The sequence below is a fragment of the Aspergillus saccharolyticus genome (assembly GCF_003184585.1).
Source record: "Aspergillus saccharolyticus JOP 1030-1 unplaced genomic scaffold BP01scaffold_18, whole genome shotgun sequence".
NCBI classification, from domain to species: Eukaryota; Fungi; Ascomycota; class Eurotiomycetes; order Eurotiales; family Aspergillaceae; genus Aspergillus; species Aspergillus saccharolyticus.
Window position 1 is genome coordinate 339,426 of NW_020290628.1, and position 26,463 is coordinate 365,888.

General features: G+C 50.1%; 6 protein-coding genes and 1 non-coding gene across 7 annotated transcripts; 2 read left to right on the forward strand and 5 right to left on the reverse strand.

Moving 5' to 3' along the window:
• Positions 1 to 152: 152 nt before the first annotated feature.
• On the reverse strand, positions 153 to 6,552 carry BP01DRAFT_423969 (NACHT domain protein; the record flags this gene model as incomplete). Its single annotated transcript, XM_025579661.1, has 4 exons — positions 153 to 5,295; positions 5,351 to 5,629; positions 5,678 to 6,017; positions 6,076 to 6,552. 4 exons carry the CDS (start codon positions 6,550 to 6,552, stop codon positions 185 to 187), a joined length of 6,207 nt encoding a protein of 2,068 aa, XP_025430757.1. The 3' UTR covers positions 153 to 184.
• A 6,133-nt stretch (positions 6,553 to 12,685) lies between these two features.
• Positions 12,686 to 14,536, reverse strand: BP01DRAFT_357449 (flavin-containing monooxygenase). Its single transcript, XM_025575201.1, has one exon. It carries the CDS (start codon positions 14,404 to 14,406, stop codon positions 12,949 to 12,951), a length of 1,458 nt encoding a protein of 485 aa, XP_025430758.1. The 5' UTR covers positions 14,407 to 14,536; the 3' UTR covers positions 12,686 to 12,948.
• Positions 14,537 to 14,753: 217 nt separating this feature from the next.
• BP01DRAFT_357451 (lipase/thioesterase family protein) lies at positions 14,754 to 16,086 on the forward strand. The gene is made up of 3 exons (XM_025575202.1): positions 14,754 to 14,995; positions 15,057 to 15,205; positions 15,256 to 16,086. Exons 1-3 carry the CDS (start codon positions 14,808 to 14,810, stop codon positions 16,035 to 16,037), a joined length of 1,119 nt encoding a protein of 372 aa, XP_025430759.1. The 5' UTR covers positions 14,754 to 14,807; the 3' UTR covers positions 16,038 to 16,086.
• Positions 16,087 to 16,304: 218 nt separating this feature from the next.
• Positions 16,305 to 16,377, reverse strand: BP01DRAFT_t181. The gene has a single exon. It is a non-coding gene; the product is annotated as a tRNA-Thr (tRNA).
• A 499-nt stretch (positions 16,378 to 16,876) lies between these two features.
• Positions 16,877 to 20,846, reverse strand: pgxB (putative extracellular exo-polygalacturonase; the record flags this gene model as incomplete). Its single annotated transcript, XM_025576833.1, has 9 exons — positions 16,877 to 17,720; positions 17,841 to 18,299; positions 18,380 to 18,673; positions 18,724 to 18,812; positions 19,340 to 19,705; positions 19,754 to 19,999; positions 20,045 to 20,218; positions 20,263 to 20,430; positions 20,496 to 20,846. 9 exons carry the CDS (start codon positions 20,844 to 20,846, stop codon positions 16,877 to 16,879), a joined length of 2,991 nt encoding a protein of 996 aa, XP_025430760.1.
• A 2,423-nt stretch (positions 20,847 to 23,269) lies between these two features.
• On the forward strand, positions 23,270 to 24,766 carry BP01DRAFT_400087 (wax synthase family protein; the record flags this gene model as incomplete). Its single annotated transcript, XM_025578570.1, has 2 exons — positions 23,270 to 24,104; positions 24,190 to 24,766. 2 exons carry the CDS (start codon positions 23,270 to 23,272, stop codon positions 24,633 to 24,635), a joined length of 1,281 nt encoding a protein of 426 aa, XP_025430761.1. The 3' UTR covers positions 24,636 to 24,766.
• Positions 24,767 to 24,970: 204 nt separating this feature from the next.
• On the reverse strand, positions 24,971 to 26,353 carry BP01DRAFT_297838 (F-box protein; the record flags this gene model as incomplete). Its single annotated transcript, XM_025571892.1, has 2 exons — positions 24,971 to 25,805; positions 26,208 to 26,353. 2 exons carry the CDS (start codon positions 26,351 to 26,353, stop codon positions 24,971 to 24,973), a joined length of 981 nt encoding a protein of 326 aa, XP_025430762.1.
• Between the last annotated feature and the right edge of the window lie 110 nt (positions 26,354 to 26,463).

The window sequence follows — 26,463 nt, forward strand, 5'->3', positions numbered from 1 at the left end:
GCTGGGTCCAGCAAAACTTTATTTCTCCGCGTGTGGACTGGCAATTCTGATCTCTACACAGTGCAATCATCGATGTTCTGAAGGAGCAATCAAGAACTTCCATTACCAGGTGAATTAAGTACATTTCAAAAATATCATGCAGCCGAACAGGGGATATATCAGGCGAAAGAAAACATCATCGAGATCACAACTCCTCCTCAACCTCGGCGTGATGCTGGGTATCAACAAGCTCCCAAGCATTGAACTTCAAGTCCAATGTATCTTCATTACTCTCCGCCTTGCCGCCACCAAAGCTCTTCAAATTCCACTTCTCGACACCCTCAATTCCGGTCAAGTGCTCATTGTACTCCCTGAAGACATCCGCGTTCAACTTCTCGTACTCAACGTAGTCCTTGGGCCAATCGCCAAGACGCTCAACCGAGAGCTTCAGAAGGTGCAGGTGCTGACAAACGTGCTCACCCCCCGCCACCGTGCCGTTGTGTTCCTCAAGACCGTCTACCTCACCGTAGGCAGAACCATCAAAGCTTCCGCTGCTATCGATTCCTTTCAGCTCGGCATAATCGGGATCGCTGAAGACGCGGAGAATGTTTTCATGCACGGCAGCACTCTTCTTATAAAACCGGTTAGCAATTTCCTGCCCGTTCTTTTCGGCCTGGTAGCGCTGCGCGTTGCCAGTGTACAGCTGAGACAGCAGTATAGACATCTCCAGAGTACTAGGGTGGCGAGGTCCGTGCACCCGGCGGCAATTGTACACAATGTCCTCCGCCAGGCGAAGGGCAGCGGAGTAGTCACCGACCAAATAACGGACCATGATGAAACGCCGTCCCAGAGCAAGAGTGATGAAAGTAGGCCAGTTGCGCTGGGCCTCTCGACTGTTCCAAAGAATGGTCAACAGCCAAGCTAGGGTGTGGTAGTCTTGTTGTTCTCCGAGGAGACCAATCAACTTATTCAGGTGGACAAGTCTGACGCCAGCCAAGTTGATCTTCAGGCTGGTGATCACGCGCAGAGCATCCTGGATAATCGTACCAGATACTTGGAGTAGCTTCTTCTGAGTGGCCTCATCAGGGCGGGTGGCTACGTCACGACCAGCAATGTTCAGACCAAGGGTAAAAACAAACTTGACGATCTCAGGAGTATGGTAGCTATCGTGGGCGACGATGTATTTGTACGCAGCAAGAGCAAGATCGCTGGCAGTCTCCCACCGCTGGTTCTTCAGCAGCTCGAGAACATGGTCATTGCTCGTAATGCCCACGGACCGGATGAAGTTATCAGACTGGTGGGTGCTGAAATGGCCTAGGATAGATAGTACAAAGATTTTGACCTGAGAGACCTCTGTCAACTGCACTCGCTTGCCCTCAGTGTTGATAAAATAAGCAACGAAGTCATCGAACACGCGAGCGGCCGCGGTGTGGCGGTCGTGGGCAATGAGGAATTGATAGAGGCGAGCAGCTGAGACCGAGACACTGTTAATACTGCTCTTCAACTTGGTTTCCTTTCGGAACTCCTCAAAGTATACATATTCGGTAGTCAAGGCAGCAAGTATCTCAGTAATGGTGGTCGACGAGCTACGGCGCAGGCTGTACTCAAGCTGAGCCAAGAAAACCAAGCTCTGGCGCTCCTTGGAGGAAAGATCAAACTCGACAGACTTGGAGTTAGTGGTATCCTTCATGACAATCTGACGGTAGATCTCCTGGGATAGCTCGGTAGCCTTCTGGATCTGATTTGTCACGATGTAACTAGAAGCGATGGTTGTAGCAGCCGCAATCAAGCGAGTAGAGGAGGTCTCGGAAGTTAGGATCTGCACGGTCGCCTCTTTGAGTTCTTGTACCACGGTCTGGATCTCATTGCGCTCGGCGTGAAATTTGATAATTTCTTCCATCTTGGTAAGCGATTCTTCATGGGCCCAGCCATGCGTCTCACGAGCGGTGCTAATGCGCTTTTTCCAGACCTTGACGGCACGCTCAATTTGAGCTGACGAAAACGACTCGGTCTTGGTCGATGTCACAATGGCAGCCTGTTCCTCGTAGATTGCATCCAAAGTGGCTGAGATCTCTTGCAAATCGAGTTCCTCCGATCGAGTCTTGTACAATTCCTCATACAAGGTAATAGCCTCAAGCTCGTATCGCTTCGATTCCTGGCACAGCTTGGCCAGCGTCAAAGTGGCCTTGAGGGTGATGGAAGCTGTAGCACTGAAGACAGACTTGCACTTAGTCTGGTAATCAAGGGTCACCTGGTGAAGTATGGTAAAATCCGTCCGAACGCTGCGCAGACAGTGAGTGTAGCGCTCAAAAAGTTCATGGACAAATGTTTGATCCTGGAACTTTGGGTTCTGCTTGGGCTCTTTTAGGAATGTGGCGAAGATAATCTGGTAGTGATGCAGAGCATCCGAGTAGCGGCCCTGCTTCCATAGCTCAGTGGCAACAATTATAAGGGGCTCGAAAGCCTCAGGGTGAGAGACGGGGGAGTCTTTGTTCAAGATACGAATAATCTGCTGGTAGTAATCAACAAAGATGGGTCGGGGGCGAGTCAGTTCAGCCAAGGTCCAGAGTATCTTGACTACCAGCGGGTTCTCAGGACCGTAGTGCTTGGTATAATCATTCAGTGTCTCTTGGCGAAGATTTATAATCTTGTCAGTTTGCGCAGTGCGCTCAAAGAGGCGGAGCAGCTCATTGGTAATGCGATCCCGCAGCTTGTCATCGACCTTGCGGCCCGACCGAACCGCACGGTAAATGCGAACTCGAACATTTTCTTCCTTAGTCAAGCGACGGCGAGAATGGTAGCAGTAGCTAAGTCGCTCGGCTAACTCGATGCAGCTTTCCACGTGTTTTATAGGGAGGGTAACATCCTGCAGGGAAGGGGCAAATAGCGAAGGCCAGATGCCATGCAACACCTTCTTTATGACACGAGTAGCATCTTGCCATCGCCGCTGCTCAACATACAAGCTGATCAAAGTTTTTGTGGCACTGAAGGAGGTCTCATCGACGGTCGTTATCGAATTAGATGCCTCATAGACCATTTCCTCCAGTGTGGTTTCGGAGGTCACCGTGGTGGATGAAGAACTGAAAGACCGCATGACCTCTTTGGAGGTGGCCTGGATGCTCTGTTGGATCTCCTGGTAGGTTGAGACCTGGGTGCGGTTGGTGCTCTGGTAGTAATGCGAACAGTGTTTGAACACGGTCAGAGCCAGAGTAGTGAGTCCAACGGTCTTCATGACCTTGGCCATTTCCTGAAGTTGGAAGATTGAAGTCTCTGACAGTGCCATAGTGGTCTGTTCATACTCCTGCCAGACGCTAGAAAGAATGGAAGAGGCCTCGTATTCACGCTTCTGAGTTTTCAGAAACCGGGTGTAGGCAAGGACTGATTGAATTTTACGCTCTTCAACCTGGGTCGAATACTGAACGCGGGACTCCCGACTCAAGTGTTGCCAGATCTCGACATAGGTGCGCTCCGCCAATTCAAACTTACCCTCTGCAACGTAAGTCTCAGCTCGCTTGATTAAAGCTTCAAAGCTCCAGGCTTCGACCTCAATTAAATCATCATGCTCTTCGATGTCGAGCAAAAGAGTTGTGCCACTTCCAGAAGTGACCACACTACCGCCCTTGAGGTGAACATTCAAGTTTCCGTGAGTGTCACGGCCTTGGCCATACTCTCCGGTTATCTTCTGAATGGTTATAGTGAATTCCTCGGCCTTTTGGTCCTCCTTAATCAGACGATAATGCTCGACAAGCTGCTTCAGTGTGTTAATCACATTCTCGTGGGTGTTCCCATAGTAATGCTTGTAGCACTCTGTCAGCACCAAGAGGATTTCCTCCCTCTTAGTCATTATTTCACTCTTCGTACTAGTGACTCGTCCAGTTGTGATTTCGAGAAATGTGGCGGCCATTTTCATGGTGACCATGTGGCGAGTGGTGAGCAGATTGCGACTAATAATAGTTGCCTCATGGAACAGAGAAATAGCCTCCGGAACGTAATCAAGCTGGCGATAAATGAATGCCTGTGAGATAATCGACTGCAGGGTCACAACGTGCTTGTTGGTCAGGATCTGACGACAGACGTTAGTAACGGTGGTTGTGAAAGTCAACAGCTCCGGAGTCGGTTTGTTCTCCCAGAGTGTGTTCTGCAGGAGAAAGACGGTGATAGAAGACGGAAACAGTTTAGCAAATTCCTTGGCGGCAGGAGCCTCGCCATTTTTTGTAAAAACGCTCATTTGTCTGAAATGCGTGATCCAGTAGCGGACGGCAAAGTCAAGCAGTGGATATTTGTTGACGAGGGGATTGATGTCATGCCAGTCAAGAGGTGTAAGAGACGGTTCATGTGGTTCAGTAACAGTGGCCTTGATGTAGACCAGGAGCCTAGTAACTAGATCGGCATGGCGGTCCTTGATATTTGGTACCAGTTTGCCTTTGGAAAAGATCTCCAAGACAGCAGTGCGGATGAGATTGTGGCGAAGAAAAACCTGACCCTCTTGCAAGAACACCAGCGAGTTAACGGGATGCAAGACTCTCAGAGGCTCCTCCGTGTAGTCCGTGATAGTCTGTTTCTCTGGCTGAATAGAAGCCAGGGCCTTCAGTTCCTTTACCAGGAGGGGGCGGTCAGCTGTGGCAAGCCACAGCAGCATCAACTTGGCATCTTCCTTGGTTTGGGATTGCGGCAATTCGTTCAGAATCTGCAAGACCAGATCGGTAATGGTCGGTTTTGCATTCACAAGGGCATCAACCGCCTTACGAAGGTTCTCAGCATTCTCCACATCGCGAACACGCTTGCTAGCAAGCTTGGCCCAAAGGAAGGAGCCCTTAGAAGCGCTGGCAACCCGGCTGACTAATATCGAATGTTCCATTTCATCCAAGCTATTGTAAGCATCAGATCTCTCGAATTGGCCACGCACAACAGCGCAAAGATCTTCATAGATCCCGTCATCTGTGATGCGGTAGTGGCGCAGGCCGGGAAGGCTAGGGGGGTCCTGGGCACCCAACGTGATGAGCTTCACATTGTTAGCTTTAGCTGTAACATTAGCGAGCTTCTGTAAGAGAACAGCCTCATCGCAAGCAGCTTCGTCGACACCGTCAAGGACGATAACGAGTTCCTTGGCTCCCTTCAAGCCAGCAGCCAACGCGCGCTCTAGGGCGTTCCAGAGAATGTTATCATAGTCGTTATCATTTGGAGCCTTTTTGCTGCGCTCAAATGCGTCCCAAAGAATTTGGAAGAGCTGGATATTGCCGATGCGCTTCTCGAACAATTGGAACAGAACAGTCTTCACAATAGCCCGAGGCCTTGTCTCAGCAGGGAGACGGCCATCTGCAGAGAGTTGTGTGAGAATATATAACACACATCACTAGCATGGAACACTCACTGATGGGAATGTACAGTGTCTTATGCATGACGCCACCGATAGGGTGTTGCAGATGGTCGACTATGACGGAGGATAGGACAGTTTTGCCAGAGCCAGACTTTCCATTGATGGCGAAGGTTTTCTGCTGTTTATTTCTCAAGAATCGGGTCAGATGAGGACCGACCCAAACACAAGTCATTTCCTCCCGATCATGGGCAAGGTGAGAGGTGGTCTCGGCAACGTTGGCGAGAACGGAGTCTTCCGGCGCGAGCCAGGAGCGGATGGTCTTGACATCAGAAACTAAAGAATGTGAGCTCGAAATAGAACAATTATTGTGGGAGTCTTTACCTCTTGCCCCATCAAGGTTCTCCCTGAGAAGCTGGTGCCGCCACATGGACTCAGCTATCTTCTCACAACGTCCCTGGAAGGCCTGGATCTGCCCTGGGAACTTGGCATATATGTTGACCGTAGCTGAGTTCCCGGTCATTCCGCGGATGGCCTGATGAAAATAGGTGGCAACGCTGGCTACCAATGTCACAAGGTCAGCCAGAGCCAAAACGAGCTGTTCACGAATTTCCTGGGTGACAGTAAACAGCTCAATGCGTTCAAGGAGGTTCACAAGTGCCATTGAAGTGCTGTAGAAGAATCCAAACGAAATCATCAAGGCACTTTCATTGCCCTTGCCAAGCTATACAAGGGGGGAGTGTCAGCAAGATCCAGATACAAGTCTAGAAGGAGCATCGTACCTCGAGAAGCAAAGCGCAGTATCCATACGCGAGCTGAGCGGCCAGATAGCTGTCGCCTGCAAACTCTTCAATGGCCAAGTCAAAGGAGTGTAGTCTGTCGACGAAGAGCTGTGCCCAAGCCAGCACCTTATCATAGCTGCTACCTTCGGGAGGGAGCAAACTCATGCGCTGAGTGCGAATCCAGTCGATCAGTGAGGCGTGAGTCGCATTTAAGAGCTTCGAGGACGCCGTAGCGCCCAGCTCATCACCACTGCGACGCTTTAGTGAATACACAACATTAGATATGTTGGAAGCCTCGAAAGACTGTAGCTTCCGAGAAGATACCCGTCGGGAGGTGACCGAGCGAGACATCCCATGATTGGAGATGCTATCGCTATCAAGAAAGCCCGAGGTTCGTCGCGACTTAGAGAAGATGCTAGGAGAGAGGGGGGAAGCGACATTGGTCAGGGGGGCTGGAGACAGGACTGCGGGGGCCATGGTCACTTTAGGCTTTGCGTGAGTTTGTTTTGGTCGGGTTTGTATGATGTGAGGCTGTATAAACTGAACTGGTGCTGTTTGAGATATGCCTGCTTGAGCCGTTGATCTTTTCTTTGGGGAATTCGAGATTACTGGACTTGGGGTAGGTGAGTGTTGATGCGACTGCTCGATATACCTGGATGGGGAAACTGTAGGCCGGGGTGGGAGGTCAGGCTCTGCTGTGGTTTCTCCTGAGGAGCAGTGGCGACAACTGACAAGGAGACGAAAAAAGCGACGCAAACCGGCAACTTTAACACATGGGAGAAGACATTAGATCAAGAAGCTGTCCTTGGACTGGTCGTGCCCTGAATTGAGCGGAAAGAAAAAGTTCCCTTGATGCCGGTAGGGGGTCGCACTTTTCCTATATATGCCTTTCGACGGACGAGGCGAGGCACAAGGTCGCTAGCTGCAATGGTCCCACTAGTCATAGCTTGAGAAACAGTATTTCCAGTCAAACAAAAATAGTAGTAAATTGAGCTCTTAAGCCTTGATTATCCCTTCTCCAACATAGTGTGTGGCTAAAAGGGTCCGATTCCGACGGACTCCAGTCCATCCTCAGCTCCCCATGCACCATCATCAGAATGGCTGAGAATTCCAAATCAAATTCGGTGTAGGATGTGATGAATTAGCTATCGGAAGTGTAGTGGTTGCTTCATCCATCTCCTCTGCAGATCAGAGTTTGGTCTCCAGTAGCACTACGCACTGACGCTGGAATATCTTTGGCTGAAGCCATGTGAAGCAGTATCACAGGATTGGGATGCAAGAAGTTCCCGTGCTGGATCTAATCTCACGTAGACAATGATCGTCCGTCATGATGCTGTAACCAGCTCGATGGGATGGGAAAGTGGATCAGATAGCGTAGCTGAACAAACGCAGCCCGTCTTCAGTTTACCAAAATGCCAATGTTCTGGTCTACTTTCGTTGCTTTTTTCGTATCTGCCTTTCACTGCGGAGCTCGCAATGCCAGGCTACAGCCTGCGAAAGCGCGATCACTGACCCCCACCCACGAGATGGAGAAGTTATTTAAGACCCACATTGTCTTTCTCATTGTGTTGCTGCTGCTCACTTCAGATGGCTAAATCAAAGACGTCCCGGGCTGTCTGCGAGCGATTGAGGAAGGAAGATCATCCAGTCGGAGTGCGCGGTCGACCAGGCAAGTCGAGGCCCGACCTTCGTACCTCTACCTAGCCACGTCCTGCAGGCTTAATAGTCGAGCTATGATCCCTGCTGAACTATCAGTTAGTGGCTGCCTGAGCAAGTACTTTAGCAAAACCGAGAAACGCGATCTTGTTGTTTGTCAGGAACGTAGGAGTGGAAAGAAGGAGGGGGCGGGATGGACAAGAGGGGCCCGTGAAATAATTCACTTACCTGTCATGGACCGATGAAGTAGATTGTGGGCCTGTTAGAATGATAGGGAGCTCGCATCAACCAGACGAACTGTCGATCGAGAGCAGAGTCATTGGATTGGCAGGCGGAAGGTCGACTCAGAGGACCAGATTATCCAGATCCTGGTATTGCCGGCTATGCCATAATGTCAGAGCGGGGGCTGGGTTGCCTAGCCAGGACTAGATTGCTGCAAGTCGCTAACCAGCCTCATTCGCAGCAAGCTATCTCCACACACACAAAGACGCTGTGAGAATCTGTCTTACTAAATGCTCTCTCGGTGATATTGGTGACCCAAGTCCTATGTAATCAGGCTCGATCTCTGTGAGAATAAACAGACCGGCATCAGTAGCCATAGGTATCCAGGCAAAGTAGAGTAGAGTTAACTTATTGGGGCAACGTGAAAGAACACAGACACCCGTGTGAAGAACCCGTGCCGGCCCGCTTAGCGCGGTGGGTTTCGCGCGGCCAGCCTTTCTTCTGGTACCTCCGCAGGAGTAGGCAAAGAATAGAACCCCCGCAAACACCACCAAAACTCCCACCCCTCCCTTCGCCAGCACTAACTACCGACTAGACTAAACATACAGAGGATTTTGGCAGAGCTGATGTCGAATTCATTTGAAGTAGTTGAGTTCAGGTCAGGTCCACTTCCTTAGATCGTATTGGTCTTCCCCTCGCCCATACCCTGCCAACTTGGGTCCCCGATGCAAGGTGATGAAGCCCGAATCATGCAAAGCTAGCCCTCGTCCTGGATCGAGTGAATGTGACACATTAATAGTTGAGATACGTACTCTGTATAATGATTGGAAAAAGGTGCGGAGTACAAAGCCAGTCTCCAGCGTGTTGCATCTGTTCGCGGGGAATAGTCTACCCTGTGCGTTAATTGCTGCTTCTGCTCGGGCCTTCTTATCATCAGTAGATTACGAAGTATATATAGTATTGTCCAAATAGTTTTAGCAGGAGGGATCTAAGTATCTGTGTGCAGGAGTAACTGCTTGACAATAATGAGCATCGTCCGCAATTGAGCAGACAAGCTGTCCTGGTGTGCTGGACTTCATCGATTCAGGCATCTAGATCCCTGTACTGTACTCATCGTAAGCCCCCATGCTGACTCGTGGGTAATCGACTTCGCTGCAGCGCTTTGATAACATTGACGAACATAACGCTCCATGGGAACCCACTGGAAAGTGCTGTACTGAAGCAACAGGTCAACTACTCCGTAGTCGAAGAGGACTAGATCAAGTCAGATGGCTTGATATTTGAATGCCCCGCCGACTTTTGGATGTTCATGAAGTTGACCCGCTAGGATCCATTTGGAGCAGGGATGAGAGAGATCATGAATGGATGGAAAGTCATGATGGATCCCGAGTCGAATCACAATTGTGCCCGCAACAGACTAGCGGCCGCGCTGTTCCATGGCATCGGCACCAGATTGTTGAGCTGGCATTTGGCCACCGATTTTCATGAATCAGAGCGACAATGATGTAGATATGATGTTGCCCGCAAAATCGATGAATCTTGACCACAATCGGTGATCATTGCACAGCTTGATCTTGATGAGGACAGAAATCTGCGAATTGCCCCATCAGGTTCGGCTCTCAACAACCCGCACCCATCTCAAATACCCACGAGTTGTTCGGCTTTCCTGTCGCGTCACATGTTGTCACAATGATAGTTTACTACAGGTAGTGGAAAGCTCTCTAATCATCTCATGGTTTAGACTAGACCTATACTCTGTATCATCTATGCATCGTCCACGGAATGCTCTCCTGCGAAGGTCGTGTTGGAACAGCCAAGGTGTTGGTTAGTCCGTCGAAAAAACTAAGCGTGGAGCTGGGAAGTTTAAGTTTAGCAGTAATGATTGCACACACCAAGACTGTCCGGGAGTCCCTTGTAAGTTGCACATATGAACTTGTACTCCGTATCTAAGGACAGAATTGAGCTTTACAAAGTAGAGCGACTTATCCTCAACTGGACTTCGCGAACCTACCTCCTTCCCCCCACCCCAACCGACCATCTGACACACAGCCATTCACGGCCATGTCCGCAAAGCTGTGTAGTGGTGCTGCTCATAGCAGTACGAACTAAGCAGTAACTTCGCCCATTCTTCTCTGCATTAGCTATGCAGGCGATATTGCTATCGAATGGACCCAATTTTCGGGGGCACCAAATGGAAGGGACAGAAGTACCTTTGTACTTCGCACTAATCCGCTTCAGTAAACTTGTGCACGGCCATGCCAGATTAAATGTTTTTTTGCAGGTTCCCCGACGGGTAACTTATATTAAAGATCTTCGAGACAGCTACGGCGGCGGTTCCTCCGGAAATCCCGTCGTTCTCCACGGAGTAGAAGCAGCTTGTCAGCCTATTCTTAGCTGGAATTATTGTTGACATGTACGATTCGCGGATACCACCATCGCTTCCGGGAAATACCCCGCTACGTTGCTTGATGGAAGAGTCTACCCCGTAGAGGTCGAGACTCCCTCATGAGTCACGACAAACACTAGCGGTAGGTTGAGGGCCTATTTGTACGGAGTAGAGCTGTGAGCAGATAGGGCGTCTAATTGACTCGCAACAACCAATCTAGACGAAACATTCGCAGCGGCCTCAGCTCCTAAGAAATCGGTGAATACGGCGTAATGCGTCCCTAATTATTCAAAAGAGCATCTCGGGCACGCCGTTGACCTGTTTCGCTGGGCTCAGGGGAGAGACGGACGACTCAAAACGAGAGAACTGGCTCACGATTCGGCTGGTTGGCTGGCTGGCTGAGCCCTAACTTAATGTAGGTCCGGGATCTATCCTGGACGGTCTAGAGTAGACTGTGACCCAGACATGGATTAAGACACTCACTCAGCTTGCGAAAATGGCCTGAATGTGGTAATGTACTCCTAATTAGGTGTGAAAGATAAGCGAGACAAGTGAGTGAGATAGATATGTCTTAGGAGAGTCGTACGGAGCGGCATATATGGGAGGACCAATGCCGTACGGGTTAGTTCACTTAGTGAGTTTTCCTTCTTTCTGCCTGTCCTACACCCCACCACTTCGATTTCCAGACGCTCGCGCTGTGATCACCACCAACATCACCACCTAGTCCTCCTCTACAGTCCAGCAGCCAAATCCAATTTGACGCAGGAATTGAATTGACTGACGATGATTGATCCGATGATTCATACCATAGGCTATCGCGATTTTCCATAGCATCCGTGCCTGAAAGAGTTCATCGTATCGGCCAGGATTTTCAGAGCGATACGAGCGCAACTGGGAACTATGAAATGAACAAAAGGCGCAGGAAAGGGGAAGTGAAGAGGGGAAATGATGAGGGGGAGACATGGAACGCTGCCAATCATGACCATCTTGAGGATTGGGATTACGGCCTGACCCCTTAGCGGCATCTCGCGCGCTTCTACGGACTACGGAGTAGAGATCTCTGCGCGCTGGACTTTTCAGGTACTTTTCCAGGTTCACTTTGTTTGGGTGTAGTCCAGACGCCGACAAGAAGTATTATTCCTTAGTGAAAGTGCGAGCATCGACAGCACAGCCTTTTTCTGTCGCCTGCGCCACGAACAACAGACACCTCGGTTCGCTTTTTTCCGAGTTCAGTGCTGTGACGGTTCCAATAGTACGATCCAGCTGAGACTCGCTTATGGGTGCATAGCTTCAGGGGTTGCGCATCTACTCGTCCAGTCAGCCTGAAAACTTTTCTAGTCTCTTATTGTCTCTTCTTTCTCCATACCTTCCCTTGCGCCTATCTTCGGACTAATTGTGCTACAGCATGCTGCTCATGCTTCCCGCCAGGCATAACGAATCATAAAAAATTCCGACGTGTTTGCTTAGCACAATCAGCATTCGCCGTTCGCCGTTCGTCCTTTCGTGTGGCATGAGTGTCCGGTACGCGGCGTCCTTTCAGAGATTACAGCTGACACACGCCATCTTAGGGCTGGCTGCCACTTACTGTGTACTCCGGAGTATGTCTCAAATTGGACCTGGTTCTATCCGCACCAACCATAGAAGCCAAACTTGCCCATGCCCCAGTAATTCACTGGGGGAATTTTCGGTGCACAGCTTGGAAGAAGGAAAGCCACCATAAGGAGATTGGTCCAGATAGTGAACTTCGGGCCGGAATCACTACGGCTGAGAGGGATGCATCGAGGGTTATTGCGATGCACAATCTCACGGCCAGATGTGGTAATTGTGACTTATGGCATATGTCGTCCTGTCTCGAAATCCAACGATGAGCAGCGAAGTAATGGGCTCACGTCCGGCACTAAGCATTTTACCTCATGTTGTCCATCGCCACTCTTGCCACTAAGAAAATGATCTATCCGGCATTGTTATCGATCGCATTATTCCTCAGGCGCCTGCGAGCGATCCAGTTCGAATCTGCAGTGGGCGCGTTCCAAAAGCCCTGCATTTGATTCTTTCTTATAGTGTCTTGTATGCAGTTTAGCATTGCCGCTATGTCGCCAACTTATATCGTTCGATCTTCCTCGCCGCAGTCAAACGAGCAACATCCGCCACGACAAGCCCAGTACCACACGGTGGTTTCGCAGCGTCAAAGTATCCCAAGATGTTTTTGCGAGCAACTGATGTCTTTCGAAGGGGCAGGCCATCTGATTGAGTGGATAGATCCGCATTTGTTTGTGACCGCGTCTGTATACAACTCCTATGCAACTGGGGCCAAAACTTCTGTATGTTTCATGCTGAAAATAGGTTCAGCGTTGTGAACTAGCTCAGATAGGAAATTGAAATCGTGGCATACATCATAGACATCGGTTTGACAAAGGCTTGATCAGTCTCCCGGCATCGGTCAGCTGGGCCTTGCAGCGCAATTCTCTCAAAAACCCAAGTGACCGCTTCGCTCGAAACACACATCGGTCACATCATACACGACGAGCCTGAGAATCTTATCTATGAAGAATCGAAAATAAATGATCGCGACAAAAACCGGAACATAGGTACAATAATCCAGCCCTAATTCATTGCGCCTTCTTGGTCTCGCCGAACTCCAGTCCCTCCAAGCTTCCAAACTTCGCAAACCATAGGTCCTGCAAATAATTGTCCCGTCGCACCCACGGACCCTGATCTGCAGTCTTGGGCAGAGTTTCCGCTGCGCGCAGCACATACGTCGAATTAAGGTTCATTAACGGTTTTGGCTGCAGTTTCTGGGCTTCATTGGGGCGCAACCGCGGCACAGCAGCAGCCTGTCCACGCGAGTCCAGCTCGCGTAAGAGGCGACACAGAAACCGGGCAGTAGCATCGGCCCCAAGTGTCCATGAAGCGTTGGTATATCCTAGAACAAAAGCAGCGTTGGGGAGGTCTTGCATCATGATCCCGCGCCAAAGGAACTTCTGCGATAAGTGCTGTGGGATGCCATCGACCGTTATGGAGGCGCCGCCCGCTACCTGCAGACGTAGTCCGGTTGCAGTGACGATGATGTCCGCATCAAGTGTATTTCCGGACTCTAGTTGAATCCCCGTTGCGGTGACGGTCTTGATGGTGTCGGTCCGGACATCTGCCACCCCGTGATGCAACGCTTTGAAGAAATCTCCGTCGGGACAGACACACAACCTCTGATCCCAGGGGTTATAGCATGGGAGGAAGTGTGGATTAAGAGGCACCGTTTGGGGTAGCTGTTGACTGACTTGCAGGCGTAAGATGGCACGCGCGGCAGTCGGACAAGTCTGGCAAAAGAGAAAGAAAAACCGCGCAGTGAACAGCCAAAGAATACGCTGCAGTTGGCGGGACCAAGCTGTCGGCAGAATGAATCGAAGGGGTGAGCGTTGACGGTTTGGCAAGGACAGAATATAAGTTGGACTGCGCTGCAACATGGTCACACGCGCCGCCTTTTCAGCCATCTTGGGGAGCAGTGTGATTGCTGTCGCGCCGCTACCAATGATAACAACGCGCTTCTCGCTGTAATCCAGGTCCTCGGGCCAGAACTGTGGATGGATGACTTGGCCGTTGAACTGGGTCAGATTTGAGATATCCGCCTCTAAAGGCCGCTGGTAGTCGTAATAGCCAGTGCCAAAGATGATGAACCGAGCCGACATTGCTTGGGAGTGACCTGCATGCTCTACAGCCAACAACCAGCGTTGTTCCAACGAGGACCAGTCGGCGCCAAGCAGACGATGTTGATATCGGATGCGCTGGTCGATGCCCTTACTGGCTGTGGCGCGATGAAGATATTCGATGATTGATGAGCCCTCAGCGATCGGATTGTCTTGATCCCAAGGATACCAGGCGAAGCCAAAGGTAAAGAGGTCCGAATCGGAGCGAATTCCAGGATACTTGAAGAGGTCCCAAGTGCCTCCAAGCTGGTCGCGTGCCTCTAGAATGGCATAGCGATAGTGAGGGAACTGTGACTGCAGGCGATAGGCGGCATTGATTCCAGATATTCCCGCCCCAATAATGAGAACATCAAATTGTTCCTCCATGGTTGCCTATTATAAAAGGTCGTCGTATGGTGAAGAAGATGACATTACGAGGAGCTGTAATGCAGGAGCAGAAAGAATATAATGATCTCGAACTTGACTCACATGGCCCCCTCCCCTCCCTCGGTAATTCTGAAACGTGGTGGTTCGTCCGAGGTTGAAGCCAAACTACGGCCATTTTTGGGTTTCTTTCTTTTTAGGCTCAACTTCAGGGGGGGGGGGGTTTGGTTCATCCTTGCCGAAAACGGCAACAGTTGCGATTTCCACCGAGCTCACATGTTTCCTGCAATTCGGGCATTTATTGTCAAGATATGTCCTATCAAATTAATTCCTCATGTCGCACACACATTGTTCTGTGCATGTACGCTTAGTGCATCCCACCTTTGTGTGACCACTTGTCCACAATGACGGCGCTCTCTTGGTTGGAGAAATTGGACTGTATGCCTGCCCTCGCGGCGCTCATTGGCACTGTTCTTTGGGCCTTGGTCACCAGTCGCTGGCGTAATCATTATTATCCTTCAACTCTGCTGTTACACGTGGGTTATGCAGCCATGCGCAAGGCTACATCGCGTTTCTCAGTCGCCCAGCTGCAGTATGCTTCTACCTCGTCGGCATGCGGGAGGGAACTGGCTGGCTAATGACGGGCAATTCAGATATCTGCTACCTACTACTGACAACATTTATCAGCGATTCGTGCAGCGCCATCGTCTCCCTTCAAAGACCGTCGATCTCAGTGAAGGTGCCTTAGGCCACTGGCTTGGAGATGATGAGCATGCTGAGTATGTCCTGATCTGGTATCACGGTAGCTGGCCTGTGTTTATCGCGATCAATCCAGATGCTGATCATATCTAGGTGGTGGCTTCGCCCTTCCCGCCAACGACGGCTATTTCCACTTCTTCACTCAGCTGCTCTCCCAGGTTCAATCTATGCCTAGGCCCAAATCGCTTGCCATCTTCACCCTCACCTATACTTTGGCTCCCCAGGCCACTTATCCCACCCAAATCCGTCAAGCCCTTTCGGCACTCCAGTATATTCTTCGGGAGACCGATCGCTCCCCTTCGCAAATCCTGCTCGGTGGGGACTCCGCTGGTGGGAATCTCGTCGGTGCCGTCCTCACCCACCTTACCCATCCCCATCCAGATCTGCCACCTCTCTCATTATCACCCGGCAGTGCCGCTCACAATATCCGCGGCGCCATCATGATTGCCCCTTGGACGAGTCTCGACCAGACCATCCTGCCTGAGGATATTGCTTCCTCGATTGGAGTCGACGAGTCCCAAATCGACTCCCGAGGAGATATCATCACCCCTGCCGTGGGAGGGCCATGGGTGAGAGCATATATGGGCGCCGGCAAGCATGACTACTACACTGATCTGTCGACGGCGCCAGCCGACTGGTTCGCGTCCTTCCCTGTGGAGAACGTACTGGTCTGCGCCGGAGGCAGGGAGATCCTGCTTCCATTCATCATTGCATTCGCGAAAATAATGCAGGAGGGGCTGGGGGCGGAGAAGGTGGAGCTGTGTGTTGGTGAGGGTGAAGGCCATGTGGCTCCGATCTATAATCTAGCGCTGGGCGAGTGGGCAGAGACAATCCAAGGGAGGAGGGTGAAAGATTGGCTGGTAGAAGTGCTGTGAGAATATCATAGTGATCGCAGCCAAGTCTGTATACCAGATGGTAAGATTGAATTGTATTTGTGTTTGTATTGTTATAATTCACTACTTATTACGAAGATCCCTAGGTTGATTCTGTCGTAATGACGAGCAAGATAAGATAAAAGGCCATCGTGGGTGTTAATGGCGACTATCCCTATCAGTACAAGCAGATCAGAAGAGAGATAAATAAACTTAGTACAGTTCGAGCTTGAAATGGACCAAAAAAGACAAACTGACAAAAGAAATACGTGCTCACACTCGGACTCGAACCGAGGATCTCAGCATTACTAGTGCTGCGCTTTACCATCTAAGCCATGCGAGCTGATTGGATGAAAATCCTTGTCTTTATTTTGAAATATGTACCATTAATTCATTTTTGCTCTATCTCCGGCCATGTTGTGAAGTTCTCGATGGCTCGGCGTTTGATCCGCTTCGTGTTCAGTCCCGCTTGAGGTTTGAACCACCTATCTCATGATGCATATCTTCCTGCCATGATTTCTTGCTGTAGCAAAGGGAGAAACATCACGATCAAGGCGGTCTGTGCGTTGGGTGTATTAAACTACTCATGGAGGGTGTAGTATTCCCATGTCCCCCTTCGGGTTGTTGCTGCAATATACTATAATGCGGCTGTACCCCAAGCCCAAGTTATGAGTTCTTTCTCTTGTCTTTGCAGAGTAAAGTTAAGTACTGACTAAAAACACCCAAACAGTCGCCTTCTGAATGAGATTCATAGACATAGAGCCCCGAAGAGCACACGCTAGCAGACACGTTAATACTATCTGCATGAGAGAAATCGATGCTTTTATTGATTCGAATTTGAATCACTTATGTGAATGCGAATGCCCCTGGTGCGCAGCATAGCCTCCACGCATAAACCTACTAATCTTCCTTTCCCTTTTCCCTTCCTCCGGTTGTCCCTCGATATCCATCGCTTCCTCATTCTGTACACCATCTTCATCATCCTCAACCACGGCAGGCCATTCCTCCCATCCATCCTCCCAAATCCGGCCTACAACTTCCTGCTTCTCCCGTCTTTCCATCGTCTGATCCCTCATGACCCTCTCCCATTTCTTCATCTCCTTTGTACTTAACAAACACTCGTCTAGCAACCCCGTCACACCGTTAACATCTACCCCTTCTCCGATAAATACAATCTCCTGTCGGCGGTCTCCCCACTCGCCTTGAAAGTCCTCCTCGATGGACTTCCGTACATCCCCGTCCTCCGGCCACACGTCGTCCGGAACCTCGGCAAACCATGGACCCCCGCAGTTCATGGTCAACATGGCGCCTGCCTGGCTCCACTCGCCAAATTGGTAGAGTCGAGTGGCAAGCCAGAAAAAGCCTTTGGAGCGAAGGAGGGGTTGGAGTAAGGGGTCGGCGCGTTTGTTGGCTAGGATCTCCTGAGAGGTGGGCTGGGTTGGCTCATCCGCTTCTTCTTCTTTTTCTTCTTCTTCCTCCTCCTCCTCTGCCTCGGACTCGGAAGAGGAGTCGGAATGATGTTCCGCGTTTGATTCTCCGGCTGCGTCGGAGTCTTCCTCCTCGCCCTCGTCGACATCATCCTCTGCTGCATCCTGGAGGATAATAAACTTGTCATGTAGCAAGTTGTATAACCTGCGTGGATGAAATGGTCGCCGGGCGGTATAAACGAAGTTGTTGATTCCATACCTGTATTACCAGCCCATATTGTTAGTTAGATGTATATCGTGCTAGGACCACCTTTGGCCCCATAACATGAAACAGCAGTAAGACACAGGTATGAATTCCATGATGGGAGAAAGAGCTTACTCCAAAATCTCCGGCTTGGGCGTCCACCTCTCCTCCCCATTCCCCATCTTCATTTTGGTCATCTCGTGCAGACTCCGCAACCACCCCGCCCCAGACGCCGCCTTAACAAAGTCAAACCGCCCGGTCCCAAGAATCTCCTTAACATCGACTCGGGAATAGATCGTCTGTATAACCTTGGCGGATGGGTTCAGCGTTGTCACAAGCCGCATGATCCGGTCGCGGTCCTGTGGCCGCGAGGCTAACATGTCCATCTTGTTGATGAGGATTACATCGGCGAACTCAATCTGATCAACCATCAGGTCGGAGATCGTGCGCTCGTCTTCTGCAATGATTTTGTCCGGTCCGTAGCGGTCAGAGAGAAAGTCAGAGGTGTCGAGGTTGGACAGAAGGTTGAAGGCGTCAATGACTGTGACTGTAGTGTCAAGGGTAGAGAGTTGGTGGAGGCCGCCGAGGGTATTTCTTTTCACAGTGTTAGTGAGAAGCTCTCAAGCGGTGGGCCATAAGAAAGAGAGATAGCGGGGGCCGAAAAACTACCGTACATTTGATCTAAGATCTTCTTGCCTTCTTCGTCCAATACGCCTCCTTCGGCTTCAGCTTGAACCATTGCGGCGCTGAACTCCGCGGTGAAGGTCTCGGCAACTTGCATGGGCTCACTAATGCCCGTGCTCTCAATCACGACGTACTCGACTTCCTCTTGGGTCGTTAGTCGCGCGAGCTCAGATAAGAGATCGCCCCGTAGCGTGCAGCAAATGCAACCATTTTGGAGCTGAATAAGGGACTCTTTGGTGTGGGAGACGGTGTGATGTTTGATGAGGGTAGCGTCGATGTTGAGACTATTCATTTTCATTAGAAGGAACAATACGACAATTTCTGGACAGCTTACCTGCTCATATCATTGACAATCACCGCAATACGAAGGCCATGATCGGGTGATTGGAGGATATGTTCGAGAAGAGTGGTTTTGCCACTGCCCTACTGAGGAGTCAGTATATGTGCACATCGTTTGCCATCTCTTCTGTGCAAGGTCAAATGACAGACCAGAAAACCCGAGAGAAGAGTCACAGGAAGTGGTTTCCTGCTACTAGCTTCTAGTTTGGCATCAATGCCAATGGCTTTTGGCCTTGACGAGGCTTTGGCTTTGATGTCACCCGCCTTGTAGGAGAGAGTCTCCCGTCCGGAATCGATGGTCATTTTCTTGCGGCCGTACAAGTGCTTGTTACCAGAGAGAACTGTACGTAGCACAAACAAAAAGATTGAATATAACTTCTGTATACCTCTATACTTATAGACCAAGACTACCAAGGTGCTCTCATGATCCTAATTAATCACCAGGGCTCTGATTGGTGCTGGACGCTCCCAAGGTCCTTGTTTGCAAGGTCTTGGTGACCATGCCTCCAAGGTACTTCACAACCAAGCACGGGGATCAATTCAATGGGAAAAGTCAACTGTTGGTGCAATTCCAACTATCGCTTGGTTGAGGTCAAATTGGTCTCATTCACGCAATCCACCCCAATGCCCCCGGTAATGCCCGAGCAGATAATCTCCGATGGACTGCCAGCGGAACTTGTCAGCGAGATATCCTGCAGCGTGATATTCGTGCAGACTGCGGCAGGCGAGCATGTCAGATCGGCAACCACTAAGCCTTCCTTGCCAGACGAGGTACCCCAAATATTCTCGAACAGAATGTTCGTGATGTTGACTGCAGATGGATACTGGGCGCACTCCGTGGCATTGATGTCGAAGTAGCACTGATCCAACACTACTGGGTTATCCGTATTCTGGATCTGGATGTTCTTGTACGTAATGTTGTTGATACGGCCGTAACCGACGTCCTGTCCAGCCCATGCTTTGAGACGAGCACCGTTCTATGTCGATTAGCCCCCATTAGCGGCACAAGGTCCGGCAGCACCTACCTGACCGTTCAGCAGCGTCACGTTTTCAATCCAGGCATTTTCGATGATATCCAATTCTCCAGCATATTGACCAATACTACCCATACTCACACCATGCGTGTTATTGCACCACAGGTTCTGGATAAAGATATTGGTAGTATTGGGCTTGGGCGAGAAGCAGTCATCGCCGATATCAACCCGCGTGTTGGTGACCGTCAATCCATCAACATTGTACGAATCAAATCCGTCGGTGTTTTTGGGGAGGGCCTATGCCATTAGCCTAATCCTGAGGTTGGGAGTGCTTTGACGTACTGAGGCGTTAGTCGAATAAGCATGTATGAAAACATCATTGAATGAAATATCCTTGGTGTTGACAAAGAAGTTGGTCCAGCACGGCGAGTTCAGCTGCGTGATACCTTCTACGGAAACACGCGTCGCGTTGTCAGTCAGAAACAGGATCGGTCGGTAGAAGGTATTGGACGAATCCTGCCTTGTCAGCTAATGTCTTAGAGCATCTGTGGGAAACTTACCAAGATCTCGAGTCCAGCAAATGCGTTGTACCAAGCTTGTCCATTACCATTCAGCGTACCACTGCCGAAGATTTTTATATCATTCCCGCCCCAGCGCCAGAAAGTGATTGACTTCTGGAAGTCATAATAGTAGTTGTTGGCTTGCCAGTACGTGATGTTGTTCGTGAACTATACGTGTTAGCGCTGACTCTTCTCCCTCATCACGGTTGCTTTCTGAGCTTTCGACAACATACCTTGAGCTCACCGTCCAATTGTACTTCGATGTTGTCCAAGAACGTCAAATCCAACTTCTTGCCAATCACATACTTCTTGCCCTTCTCGAGCAGCAGCCGTCCACCATGGTTGGCTTGCTTAATTCCCCAAAGAAAGTCGCTTGAGACATCATCGTAGTCGTTCTTGGATGGTCGGATTGTCACGGTTTTGCGATCCGGATACTTGGCGTAATGGGCTCCCACGCTTCTTAGACCAGTCAAGTCGGAGACAGGTATAATCTTTGCTCCATTGGGATTTCCACCAACTGCTGCACCAGTCACAGCAATAGGAATCGCGCTTACAAGGAGCGCGGCAAGAGAGACGAGCTTCATGGTTTCTCACTTGCGGTCGAGCTTGCTTACTCCATCTTCCCCTGAGCAAACATCTCAGCCTAGTTATTTATATTTTTCCTTGACATCAGGGTCTGTGTTTACCCGTTGTCATCGTCAACCCCAGATTTCCTCTTTAAAAAAGAAGTCTGGGGAAATATGTCCGAGGAGCAGCTCGATTTATCCACCTGTAGAATTCATGCTACAGAAGTGAACTGACTGATATCATGGCTGTCTCGACCTCTTGGCCTGTATTGGCAGCTCTGCACCAAGACTTGGGCATGGACTGACACTGGGGTAATTTCCCCGGAACATTGCTTGGTCTCTGAGGATCTTCCACCAATGGATGGCCTGATCGTTGACTGAGCTTGCAGATCGTGGTCTCAAGCTCTGTAGGTCTATCAGGGCCTTTTCATTGTTGATTTGAGGACCGGGCTCGTCGAGCTTGACGCATCGACGTGAGCTGTTGACGTGGTGAGAGGTCGGCCGAATACAAAGGAGACATTAAGCCAAGCTGGAATATGACCGATGTACGGAGTACAGTATCTGGCTATAAACGAGGCCAGTACTGCCCCGCAAGAGAGATGAAGTGCGGAGTACAGAAAGATATCCGGGGTCGATCCCCGATATCGCTGTTATCCCCGCAAAGGCCCACCAACACCAGCCACCTCCGACACCCCACCTCGATCGGGAACATAAAACCATTCAATCAACCAAGGCTGCTCTGGCACCATTACTACACACATTGACAATGCTTCCACATATCAGTCGTCTACCTGTAAGGCAGATCATGTTTTCCAACCACCACGGTAGCAACGGCACAAAGAGTTACCACAGCCGCGAGTGCATATGCCGCCACCGTCATCGGAAAGCACATCCCCATCAAGTTGATCATCTCGGTCGGATCTCCTGCCTGAAGAGTGGGAAGCACTGTGTTGGGACTTGGGACCCGATAATCCATGCAGTGTGCATTGCGACATTAGCATTGCCGCTTCAGGGTCACTTGGAATGCGACGGTCAATACCGTGGGACAAGAAACATGCCGCGGCAATGAACAGTGGAGACTCCTCGATGAAATTCCTGCAAGCTGCTTCTCGCTGTCTGAGTCGGCTCAGTTGTCCCCGATTGATCTTGCCGGCTTCACTACTGCTTCGCCATGTTGAGCAGATTTTCGCCTGCTGTTTGACTGCCCGAGGATTGAGACCGCCGTGAGCGAGGTACCAATTCCCAATCACATAGCCTGCGCATGTTTCGGAGTGGGAGAGCAAGGTGTGGCGCGCAGGTTATGTGAAGTCATCATGGGTCTGGTAAATACTGAGGATCGTAACCAAATTCCACTTCATGGAGCGGCCTAAGGCGTACTGTGTAGTGAAAGATTCGGACATTTTATCTCGTCTTGCCTAGCTGGCTCGACCATACTCAAGCGTTCATAGGAGAAAACCAAGCGAGTTCCGAAGCTGATGGTCTACGCGGACTGTAGAATCTAGAGGCATCTAAGCCTCGACCTTCCTTGTACAGGCCTTGGTCTGTCATATAGCTTACCCCCGAAAGTCCTCTTTCGCTGCAAAATGATAATATTCATCCTGGAACCTGCACCGTGTCGTAGACAGCAAGAGCTCATCTGATCACATATGACGTCATCACTGCTTTCCGCTGCTTGCTGGCTGTGTCCAAGCAACGGACATCGCATTTAATCATCAAGTGGACCCGGACACCCTTGATAGAATTATTATTATTAGGTAGTACAGCAGTGGCTAAAGCGCGGCTATTCTATGCTTATCGGATCTACGGTTAACCTTTCTCCGCCCACGCCCGGTAATATGCTGTCTGGACCTGTGATACCAGCATGTTTATACCCTGGGTAACAGATTCCAAATATGGATAAGCTTTGTCGAGCCCTCAGCATATTTCATCTCTACTCCAGAAATTCTCCCTTCTCACATAAAACTCTGGTTTCAGTCACGGAGATTGAGATCATCAGACGAGAACCTGTCACCTGCTGGCCGGAGTGTAGAGTGTCCTTTGCCGAACGCCACATCGGCACATTTAGCCGTACCATGGAGCAGACTCCCGTCCAAAGACATCTGCAGAACAGATCCCAGAGGATCCAAGCTATGACCGTGTCCTCATGACCCATTCCTGCCTGTTAATCAGGTCAAAGTGTACTCCGACCAGCACCCAATCTCAAAGCGAAGCTGCGATTAATAATGCGAGCGGAGCACCACGGATGCGCAGGCGCATACACCATCAGCCGCATTGCGGCCAGCCCGAATATCAATTGACTAACATAGCGTTGCGCTGCCACGACGATGCACCAGCCCGTTAATTTCATGTTATCTTGTTGCTGACATCTAGCTTCTCTAGCAACAAGCTTGTATTGGAATTTTGTGCTTATTGCTTTGTTCACCCAGCTCTTGCGCAGCAAAATGTTCACTTTACCGCTGCTGGTGGTCACTCTGTTTCTTCAGGTCAAATTCCACCTGCGGCCCGGTCTGAAGTATGCACTTTATGCTTCTCTCATCATTAGTGCCCTCCACGCCATCTTCATTCCTCTCAAAGGACTCGGAGACTTTGTGACATACACTAATGCCTTCATGAGTGTTTCATTCATCATCCGCGCTGTGGAACTGCTTCTTCTGCAGAACCTCGATGAACTCATGCACTTGGAAAAAGTATCTCAAGTGTCCTCATCAATCCTATACTCCTGGGAACCCGTACATAAATCGCTAGGCTATAGGCGGTTTCTTCAAGTTTGTAATCTGATCGCCAACCCGCGCGCCATCGGCTGGAATCACGGCTCCACCAAGTATCTACCACCATTACGTCCTGTGGAAGGAGAGGCTGGTGGCGAGCATTGTTTCCCTGAACATCAAAACATGGTTCTTATCGCCGACGGAGACCGTCGCAGCTTTCTCCTGGCGCATATCTGGACAGTAGTCATGGCCTATTTGACAATGGATACCTATCAGGCTGCATTCGCGCGCAATTATACCCAGATTTGCAACAGTGTGGATGGGTTCCTGAACAAGGTGATGGGGCTAAGCGTCTCCCCAGCGACAAGCGAGATGATGGTAAGAAGATACCTGTTGTCACCCGGATGTTGGATCGCCTCGTATGCGTTTGTCGATGGTATCCATTCTGCGATAGGTGTGTTTTCCGTGGGCATCTTGCGAGTCTTTGGGGCCAAGTATGCCGGAGAACCTTGGATGTACCCTCCGGTTTTTGGATCTGTTCGTCACCTACTTGCTTTTAATCTGCGTGGTATGACACGGTGACATCCCATTGTCTTGAATCCCCTTTTCCGGTCGTTTCCGTCATACTAACCATTGAAATCGTTGGTTTGCAGATATCTGGGGCAAGATGTGGCATGACTTGTGCCGAAATCCCTTTTTGACGCTGTCTCGTGCAGCCATCATCCCGCTCAAATCAATTCCAGTGGGCACGCAGCGGTTCCTGGTTATCTGCCTCACCTTCTTTGTGTCAGGGGTGGTCCATGTGGCAGGAACCTATGCTGTCTCTCAGGACGTCTGCGCTGTGGGCATGATGATGACCTTCTTCTGCATCTTGCCGCTTTGCATCGCCGCGCAACATCTCCTCTCCGACCGGCTCCTTCCCCTGGTTCTTCCTCACAATGAGCTCGCTCAGTTCGTTATTTGGCTGGTTAACATGGCCTTTGTTACAGGTTGGGGTCACACCACCAGTCCGTGGTTTCTGGATCATAGCAAATTGCCTGAGGCTATCGGATCGGTGCCTCTACCAATGAGTTTATGGAAATTGATGGCCGATGTCTAGAGTCTTATTCTCTTCTGAAGACAGACGAATAGAAGTTTAGCTGTCTTGAACGCATGCGCTGGGGTGGTTAATCAGACAAGATCCAATCTTAGATAGATGGGCACTTGCCGAGTTGAGTACCTAATTTTCTTTCTTATATAGAGTGATTAAATTCTTAGGTCTATTCTCCAACATAGCCTGCATGCACTGACCAATAGACAATTTTCCTCCAGAACAGCTGCAGAAAAGATCTTATCTACAGAATGCCAAGTTGACATGTATCACATTAAAGATTTTACATAAGTCACTTGATTCCACTCCATGACATATTGCCTCCATCACCAACGATGCTCAGCTCATAAGTCGCCGTGCTTATACATCTCCCACCCATCGCAGTCAACTTCGAGCTCAAAGTTAACATCGTCGACAATATTTTCCAGAGTACAACAACCGGTCTTGTACTGTTCACGGAACCAATAATCTTCCTCAAGATCACTAAAGGAGTACGTGCCGGGGATGTCGAGCATGCCGCTCGCAGGCGGATATTTGGGCCTCAGGAAAACATTTTCGAGGCATGGAAAGTCGACTTCGTAACACTGTACCAGTCCATCCATCATTTCATAAATTGGATAGTCGCAGGAGAGAACTGTGACAGATTCGATATTGGGTGGTAAATTCCGAAATTCATGTAATATGCCTTGTTCCACTTCCAGGTGTTTGAGATTCTCGAATTCGCGGAAACTCCCATACCGAGGGCAGCGGTGCCAATTCTCGATGGCTATGGGCTCAGCCACATCCAAATCGACGCGCAGCGACTTCAAATTCTGTTTTTGGGGCTCCAGACAGCGAAGTAGCTCTGGGGCTGCGAACTGAGAGTTTGTCCTCCTTCGGTTGGTCCAGGTCATGCTTGATTCGTATACGAGTACCTCGAGGCGATTACACGCTCGCATGATGTTCGTCAGCTGTGTTGCACTTAGTGTTGCTTTCAGGAGTTGCAACTCGGAAAACCGGAACGAGCCGGGTGGAAGGTTGAAGTCTGGGCACCCTGAGCCATTGCCATTGCAAACTGCCAATGAGAATTCCTTTAATTCAGGCAAGCACATCATCTCAACCAGCTGCTTCATGTTTGGATGTCGCGTTTTCGCTTGATCCTTAATATGAAGAGACTTCAGCCCAGAGAGGTATGGAGGTCTACCAGCAGGCCCCGGTTCGTATAATGGCCTCATGTAACTCAGACCTTCTAGACCACACACTAGATCTAAGTGCTCGAGGTTCGGTGCTAGAGCAACAATGAGTACAATAAACGGATTCATCCTTACACCATTGAAATCAACCACGCGGTCGAGCCTGCAGGGAATGCGCTTCAAACGAATGACGTCGTCCAGCAGTCTAATAGTATCGTTTCTTAGTGCAGCTTGCCAGTCGCTTAGCGAGTTGGACCATTGGTGATTCGCATTGATACAGAGGCGTAATAGCCCTGCAGCCAAATCAGGTCGCAAGGCAAGGGTCCTCGCGAAAGCGAGAAGAGGACCAAGCCGGCTTGATCGCTTCTGGTATTCCAGGCGGTGATAATCAAAGACGTATTTGTAGAACACTTCGAAGAGGCATGGCTGCACAATGGTTCGCAACCGCCTCGATGTCAAGCAGAGATTCAGCAGCGTTCTTATATCACGAGGACCACGTAGCCAAGAAAGAACTTCCAGCAGAGTCTCTGTGGGAAGATCAAAGAGCTGCGCCATTATCATCAAGCGCTGAAGCACAGGAGCTCTTGGTCAGCGAGATTTAACCGCTCTGATGAAAACTGTCAGAGTTTGTAAGGTGCATTGGCATGGGTGCAAAGCATCTCCAC